The sequence below is a fragment of the Chlamydotis macqueenii genome, chromosome 4 (assembly GCF_036417535.1).
Source record: "Chlamydotis macqueenii isolate bChlMac1 chromosome 4, bChlMac1.mat, whole genome shotgun sequence".
Lineage (NCBI taxonomy): Eukaryota > Metazoa > Chordata > Aves > Otidiformes > Otididae > Chlamydotis > Chlamydotis macqueenii.
This window is the reverse complement of record NC_141559.1, coordinates 49219055-49228062: the sequence shown is the minus strand read 5'-3', so window position 1 is coordinate 49228062 and position 9008 is coordinate 49219055. Positions and strand designations below refer to the sequence as shown.

The following is a 9008-nucleotide window of genomic DNA, read 5'->3' as shown; positions in this document are numbered from 1 at the left end:
TATTTCCTACAATAAACCATCTTTAATCTCCAGCAATTATAGACTGTTCATCACTTCCTACTTGCTTTTCAACTTTCTATAAAATATTACTTAACGCAATTTACTGGTTCTCTTTTATCTAAAAAAAGAGAGAAAGCAAAAAGATCACACACTTCCTTCAACTGAGCTGAGGCAAAGCCAGACTTTTAAAAATGGTATTGAAGGCCTAAGGTTTATTAAGGACATTTTACTGGGACAGATGTCCTGTGTTTTCTTAATGTCATAATGATATATAGCACATGAATCAAACCAAACCCAAATAAAAATGGTTGTTTCCTTTTCTGCATTTTTAGTATTTAAACATTACATTTTAATATTCTGAGAAGTTTGAACCCAAACTTGTCTAGTTTTCACATACCAGCCCTTCACAAGTCACAACCATTTTTACTTCTTACCTTTGCTAGTGGTGTTGATACTTTCTTTCACATTCTTTTCTAACGCGTCTAGATCTACTTATGTGTCTCAGCACATTTTATCCTTAGACAGCAGAGATTCAAAAGCTGGAAACTGGTCTGTATGACACAAAGCCTTACAGTCCAAATCATGTCAACTTCTAAAACCAGAAAATGCTACTTACAGAACTATGAGAAAAACATTAGTACAGGAACGTTCAATAGACACGTCCTCTGCGTGAGGCCTTTTCTCCGCAGTCATTCATATTGCATTTACATTGCCTCTGTATTAGAAATAGTTGAAAACCTTTTGGCTGGGAAGAAAAAAACCTTTTGGCTTCAACAAGACCAAATGCCGAGTCCTGCACTTCGGCCACAACAACCCCAGGCAGCGTTATAGGCTTGGGGCGGAGTGGCTGGAGGACTGTGTGGAGGAAACGGACCTGGGGGTACTGATTGATGCTCGGCTGAGCAGGAGCCGACAGTGTGCCCGGGTGGCCAAGAAGGCCAACGGCATCCTGGCTTGCATCAAAAACAGTGTTACTAGCAGGAACAGGGAGGTAATTGTCCCCCTGTACTCGGCACTGGTGAGGCCGCACCTCGAGTACTGTGTTCAGTTTTGGGCCCCTCACTGCAAGAAAGACATTGAGGCCCTGGAACGCGTTCAGAGGAGGGCTACGAAGCTGGTGAGGGGTCTGGAGCACAGGCCTTATGAGGAGCGGCTGAGGGACCTGGGATTGTTCAGTCTGGAGAAGAGGAGGCTCAGGGGAGACCTTATAGCTCTCTATAACTTCCTGAAGGGAGGTTGTAGTGAGCTAGGGGTCGGCCTTTTCTCTCGTGTAGACAGTGATAGAACTAGAGGCAATGGTTTCAAGCTGCGCCAGGGGAGATTCAGGCTGGACATTAGGAAATATTACTTCTCGGAAAGGGTAGTCGGGCACTGGAATGCACTGCCCAGGGAGGTGGTGGAGTCACCGACCATGGGGGTGTTCAAGGAACGTTTGGATGTTGTGTTGAGGGATATGATTTAGCTGAGAAGTATTGGTGATGGTTGGACTGGATGATCTTTTAGGTCTTTTCCAATCTTGATAATAATTCTGTGATTCTGTGATTCTGAGTGTGTAAGCCTGAACCAATGTTATGCTGATTCTTCTCTCCAACAATACTTTGATTAACCACTAGTAAATTTTACTGATTGCTATGGCAAGCTTGCACATTTCTAAATACCTATTTACTTGTAAAACTTTGTACGTGCAGCTTTTGGCTTGCTTTTTAGGACTGCGCCATGACTTGAAAACTTCTTTGAAACTGTTGGAACAGAAGGCTAGATGTTACTAAAAGCACTGATTTAAATATAGCATATGGACTTTGTGTCCCTTAAACTATGCCCTTAACTGCAAGCAGTTTTTCTAAGAGCACAAGTGTACTGAATTTAAAAGAAAGTAATGAGTGTCACCTTGGGATTTCTGATGATGTTTAATTATTTAGATGTGCATTAAGACCATATTTACATATTTTTACATAAATTAAAAAAACACTGAAGACAGTTTTCTTTCCTTGTATAAAATAAGGGAAAGATTTGAAGGTTGTTTGAAATTGGGGTTTTTGAATAAGACAGCCCTGAGTAATATCAGGGACGTTATTAGAATGGTTTAATTAAATGTCTACTTAATCATTCATAGAAGCAATTCATAAGCAGTAATCTCTGAACTAACATTTAACGCAGGCATTCTGTTAGGACATACCAGTTTACAGCACATATTTTTGACACAGACTTCAAAGTAACGTAAATAATCCTTACGAAACTAGTGCTGTCAAACTCAATCATTAGTTGTCAGTACAGCCTCATTATCAAGTACTGCAATCCATTTCTGTTATTTATTGCTTACAAATGCTTCAAACTATGGGAAATCTTTGGTAAAAACAAAATTGATAAAATTCTCACAATAGCTTTACATGTAGTATTGCACAACAAGGCTTTTTCAATACACAAGAAAAAAGGAATGCTCAGATCCTCAGTGAGGAGATTAGAACTGTACAACATTCATTAGTTTACCACTATAAGCAAAATTTCTTTTCATAAATGTTTAAAATATTTTCTGGTTTCTTTCAGCTTATATGAACATTTATTTTTCAATCTATATTTGAAACAGAAGAGTAGTCAAATAGAACAAGTTAAATAAAAATTGGCAACTATACAGCATTGTTTTGTCTACCCTACTACAGCATCAGATCTTTTCAAGTCTGTTTACTTCACAAAAAACTCAAGAGGAAAGAAAAAAAAGCTAAAAATAACCACAGTCCTCAGCCCTCTATGGAAAAGAGGAAAATAAGTTTAATGTCTATTACTGGGCATAGACATTTCTCTAGTGGTCCAATTGTGCAGATTCCAACCTAAGTAGCATTAAGCTGCTCTAAATGAGCTCTTAGCTCAGGACACAGTTCAGTTAGCAGCAGTTCCAGCAAAACCTGAAAAACAGAAAAGAGTTAAGATGAACACAGGTGCCAAATCAGAATTTTTTTTTCCTTTCTGACATGTTCAGAGCATCACAGATAACAGAAGCATGTAAGGCTGTTACACTCATCATTCATGCAACTACTTTTTCTTTCATCCTAAAGTTGGCACGCACCCGACAGATAATATGGGAAATGTCTTGAGGCTGAAAGGCAAGTGCCACGGGCAGCTGTTCTCAGATGGGGATTTCCCACCCTGTATAAACCAGTGCTGTTCTGTAGAAGCTGCGACAGCTACATAAGCACCAGGGCACGGACCTCCTGAGCAGGCTGCGTCCGTTCCTGTGCTGAGGCTGCGTTCTGTGACTGGCTGCTGCAGGAAAGAAGCCAGAAGAGACGGACCCAGAGTGAGGGTATTATATGTGGATCCACCTGCATACTCTGACCAGCCCTGACCAACAGAGGAGTGGGACTTTTGAGGGTTGTCATGTCCTAACTGCAAGCCAGTCCTGCAGCTCTCCTTCCCTTGGATTCCCCAAGGTATATTTTTCTCAGCTATATGAAGAAATTAGATTGCACCTTATGAAGTCAGACAAGTTGGATGTCGTAGAGGATCTCTTTTAGACAACAGCAATATTGTTTTTAAAGAGCTTTTTGTTACGCAAAATTAGTCAACTGATGAACCAAGCACATTTTTTTTCTGACTTATTTTAATAACAAAAAAGTTACCTGCACACCGAACAATAGCCCAACATAAATCTCTGCAAAAACGCACACCCCAGGCTTTAATATGAAGTGAAGAGAGCTCAGCGATTAACAGGACAATAAAGTTAAAAGGCTACTTTTCTGGTTACTCACATAGAGTAGATGCTTGTTAGCCTTTCTTTCTTGCAACGCATTGAACACTTTCACTACACCGTGACGGGCATTTTGTTGTCCAACAAGACTCTGCAGAGTATCTGCAACAAACGTTACTTCAGCTGATACCGTTTCAGTCATGCTAGCCAAAGCCTCCAGCTAATGCTACTGCTGACAAACACATGAGGAGGGGAAACAAAACCACTGCACTCCACAGCCCTTGGTTACAAGATACACAGCCCCATTCACCAACCTTGTAAAAACACACAGGCAACTTAGGTCACAGGTTGAAAAGACACCCTTATTCTCAAGTTAGCAAGTTAATTAATAGTGTATCCATCTCTCTGCCAACATTTAAAGTCTTAACATGACATACAGTGTGTCTTTTAGGTAGTTCACCTCAGAGTCAAGTCTAATCTCACACATTATTAAATCATTTACTTAAATGCACCTTCAGCCACGAAGAATTCCTACAACAGCTAAAACAGATTTAGCACTTTAATTGCTTCTCAGTCTTCACAGAAAATATTTCTCACAAGTAATCAGATAAGAGAATTCCAAGTCACTCACTTTCATTTTGGATTAAATTAGAGAATAAACAGTGATCCAGTATTTCATTATTAACTTAAGGTGCATTCAGCTATGTCCTGACACATCTCTCCTAACTCAAAAACAAACCAACCCACAAACCAACTGTGGAAGGCTATGCTAGGTAAATAGATGAGTACTAACAGAGAGAGTAAATGGAGGGTTGTTTACACTAAAATGACGAATATTTTACATGCATGCTGCTATTCTGCACTAAAAGTTGATTAAAAAGCCTAATGCACGGGGGCATATGAGATACGTCAATGAAGCCATAAAACAGTTCATTAAAGTACATTCTATTCAGATGGAGGGGAGATAAAAAAGACTCAAGCTATATTTAAGTGCATTTCCGAGGGCTAAATGGAATGGTTTTCAGTTCTTCTCAGTTAGGTGCCTTTGGGTTTATGCGATCTCTGAAGAGACAAAACTATGTAACTGGACGCCCTGTCCTGTGAACGGGATGGAGCATCTCAGAACAGAAACTGTGCTGAAATGCGTGCTGAAGAGGATGCTGCCTGGGCTTGGGAGGTAAGGGCAGGCAAAGGAAAGTCCTGGAAACTCCAATCAATCATCTAGGATGCTTCTGTCCCTGAAATCTCTTCTCAGAAATAGTCAGCAACACAGAACACTGACAGCGTGGGTAGACCTCCCTCTTCAATTTTGAAATACAAGAGGAAGAAGTAACTGGGGCAGTGTCACTCTCCCTGTTTGTCAAGTAGTTCCAGGCATCAGACCCATCTGATATTTGCTCACAAAGAACCAGCAGAAAAAGAGTCTTGACTTAACTTAGGTTCCTCGATGAATATTACATACAGAAGTACGGCGATACTGGATTTTGCATCCACCAATAACACCCAAATCCATGCCCTTTACCAGACACACAGGACAGGCAAAATGGTAAGGCCAGAATCACCCTTATTTACGCAAATAACTATAATTTACAACTCTACAGGAAAAGTCTAAAATGCAGCAGAACAATATTTGATTAACCCATTTCCTTCTTAGTTATTAAATCCGTGATTAAGCAGAATGAATGCGATCTCACCTGGAATGTTTTCAAGTAGTTTTTGCTGTGCTCTCTGTTTTGTCTCGTGCTTTTGTTCGTCGCTCTTTGCCCTCGGTGGTGGGGCTAACTTTCCATTTGGCCAAAAAGCATCTCGAAACACACCAATGTAGTAAACAAGCATCGGTTCACTGAACATCCAGTGTACAGTGTCACGGATTTGCCTGTAAAGAAGTGTAGAAGGGAGCATATCAGAGCTGGTTTTTAGTATTTTATGCAGATTTAATCCAGGCCACTCCAGATACCTGACTGAGGTGTGGAGAAGGCTACATTTCAGTGTAATCCACAAATACATATTACAAATTACAAGTACTACATTGAAATGTGTACATACTTCAAGGAGCAGTACAAAGGCTCCACTGGGAAAAGACAAAAATCAGCCAACTAATTGTAGCAAACTTCAAACTAGTTGCATGCATAGATGTGCCTGGTGGGATAAAAGCAGATGTGCTAGAAGCACAGCAAGTTCCCTCAGATATCAACAGCACATTAGTGAGGAGATTACAGGTGGAGACAGCAGCCGCCTCCTGCAGCCGCAGGCACTCACTGTAGCCTTCAGCACAAAGGGTCTGAGGTAGACCAGGAGACTCGGAGAAGTACTGCCTAACTGTGCCACGGTACAGCTGAAACCTTAAAATCAATAAACCTAAAAATTCAACCATGTTAAAAGCTATACAGCAACTCTGCATGCATGCTGTGCTCACACATTCTCTCTCAGGTGTCCTTCATGCTGGTTATCAGCAGTGTGTGGGCGAACCGATCAGTTTAGAACTCCGCAAATGGATGCTGTTAGAGACCATGAGTTCACCTGGAGTCACCTGCGTGACTTTCCATCACTTCTTGTCCAATTTATTGCTACATAACATGTATGAGGGGTAAAAAATATTAGGTGTGTAACTGTGCTACAGAGTAAGTAAGGAAAAAGATAATTCACATATCTGTGTCTTTTCTAATCAACATAACATATTTGTAAATTTAGCTGTGGAAAACAAATGCAGATTGTCACATACAACAGAATGTCCAGATTATTTTTTTAACAATTCTGCTCTCAGTCTTTTTTTTTTCATAGAAAAATGATGCAGGTTCAGTTAAAACTTAACAAATACTTACTTGTTGATAGTTCTTCCAAAAGTGACTTGTACTAGTGCAATTAATGTTTTCCTGACCCACTTGAACACTAGAACAATGAAAAACGACAGAAAATAAAGACCAAGAGGTTAATAACATTAGCAAACACATTACCATGTCCAAAATCCTTCTACTCCGCCCCTCAAAAAAACAAGCCACCCCTACAGCAAACATATCTGTTAGAACCCTTTTTAAGATTTCACAAATTGTACACAGGTCTGATTTTTCTTGACTGCTTTCCCTGTATGGTTTGCTATATGGCTTTTAAGCCTTGCAGATTACATAAAGGTATCTGTAACATGCATTTGTGGTTATACTGTAAACTTCTATGTTTAAGAATATTTCAAGTTTATTGAGCCATACAGCTACCCAAACCCCTTTTTCTACTAGAAAAAAAAAAGAACATCCCTTGACGCCCTCAAAATTCACATCCTTTTCGTACCTACTAGTACGCTGTACCCACAGCAGTATCATTAACATTCTGAAACCATTTTCACTCACATAACCACGCAGTTAGCTTTTCTTTACAAATAAAAAGAAACACATGTTGAGTGCTTCCGAGCAATTACTGGTTAATCTTCCTTTCATGCTGTTCACTGTCAGCACAAGAAAGTCTATATTTGGAAGATACATCTGCCATTTTTGGAAGGTGCTGCATTTTGCAATAGCTACCCTGTAAATAATTTTATAGAGCGTCAAGTGTGGCTGCATATTCAAATAAGAACTGGTTTTGTTTTATTACCATCATTCAGTTACATAAAGGAGGGAAAAAATCTGGTACTGAGAGATGCCGTAATTGTAGCATTTCTTCCGTTATACAAATTGTAGAATTAAAATGTATACACTACACTTAAAATGAACATTAAAATCATGTTGCTTTGTCAGTGACATGTTCTGTGATAAAGCCATCTTTCCTTCCTCATCATTCATACATTCTAACATGCAGCCTATTTACAGAAAATATGCTTTTGTACTTTTGTTTGTTCCAGATTTTTTTTTTAATGAAAAACTGAAGAATATTGAATGCAAATGCAAATTACATTTTTACTGCCATGTTATATTGGAATTTAAGTTTTGAATAAAAGCTCCAAAGTTATGAACTACTGAAGAATAGCTGTTACAAACAAACCGGCTATACAGATTGCAAGAACATTTCCACTTATTGAAACAGTAAGAAAATTCCAGATTACAAAGTGCCCCACGCTTCTTGGCCAACAGATTCCATTAGCAAATAAGCAGGTTTACAGCTTACTTCCTCGCAGCTCAAAAATCTCTCCAATCAGCATGAAACATGGTTCAGCAAGAGAGTCCCTTTTCCCATCCACCTCCTCTCCGTAGTCCGACAGGTCACTATCCTCTTCTGTTTCTTCCTAGGAAGAGAGACACAACGTGGGCATGCGCTGCAGCTCCCGATCCTCCTTCCAGACTGGATTCAGTTACTGCTGTGCCCTGGGGAAGGACAGCCAGCCCAGGCTGCTGGCAGGATCTGGCAAACAGGAACCTCACCAGGGAGTCTGAAAAGGAATTGCACTTCCCACTGGACAAGAGTGACGAGGACACCCTGCTCTGCAGGAGTCATCACCAGTGCCAGATCTTCTGCCTGCAGCCTTGCCCCAGAGTAAGCACCTCAACGCTGGGTGGATCTGCCCAGATTTGCAGGGTTCACTGCCCTGCCAGCTCTAGCTGGACAAGGGAAAGCAGGTGGTGTGGGAGCCATGTACCGCTGGGAAGCAGGTGAGAGCTGTAGGGAAGAGATGGCACTCTGAGGTGTTTGTGATTGCAAAGCCTCCTCTGACACAACACCCAAGAAGGACACACAGAGTGGGGAGCTAGCCAGCTGGAGCTGTTTGCAACACAAGCAGCTAGGAAGAAAGAGGAGAATCTGGTTATTGCACAGGGGTAAGGAGGCAGCTAGCTCCCTTGGAGAGCAGACAGTGCCTTGCACAGCTGAAGCCACGCAGTGGGATCAGGCAAGTTGTCCTTGCACTAAGCCAGAAACCAAACCCAGCAGCGGAAGAAGAACTGGCCACTGCAAAGGCAAGCACCATTAGCGAGTACCAGTCCCAGGCAGAAACACAGTATGGTGATTCTTAGTGACCTGAGCCTGAGGATACCCAAGCTCAGGGTACTGAAGGGATTACAGTTACTCAGAACAGACTCACAGAAGAATTATGCATTGAACCACCTCAGTTTTGGCAGTAACATTTATTCAAGAATGAAGAGCAGACAGCAGGTTGCTTCTCAGTGTCATGAAGATCTGCTTCAGCATCTTGACTACACCTACTTGTACACCATTACTTGTGGCAGCCAGTACATCCCTTTGCTTTCCTGGATCTTCCCCTCTCCACCTATGCTTAGAGCAAAGCTGCAGGGAGGCAGACCTGACCCCGCTGAAGCTGGTGCAACGCCCCAGTCTCTGGTTCAGGAATGGTCATAAAGGCATGCGGACAAATTTTCTGTCTTCAGCCCTGGTTTTCAAAGGAATC

The 9008-nt window shown here is 41.2% G+C and overlaps 1 protein-coding gene across 1 annotated transcript in view; it reads right to left on the bottom strand.

The window, feature by feature from the left end:
• Positions 1-1888: 1888 nt before the first annotated feature.
• SNX25 (sorting nexin 25) overlaps positions 1889-9008 on the bottom strand; it is an 85337-nt gene continuing 78217 nt past the window's right edge. The window contains exons 15-19 of the mRNA XM_086747351.1: positions 7775-7892; positions 6505-6571; positions 5377-5558; positions 3744-3844; positions 1889-2900 (exon numbers count right to left, since the gene is read on the bottom strand). Coding sequence (XP_086603477.1) covers positions 2826-2900; positions 3744-3844; positions 5377-5558; positions 6505-6571; positions 7775-7892 — 543 coding nt within the window. The 3' untranslated portion in view covers positions 1889-2825. The remainder of the gene's footprint in view (positions 2901-3743; positions 3845-5376; positions 5559-6504; positions 6572-7774; positions 7893-9008) is intronic.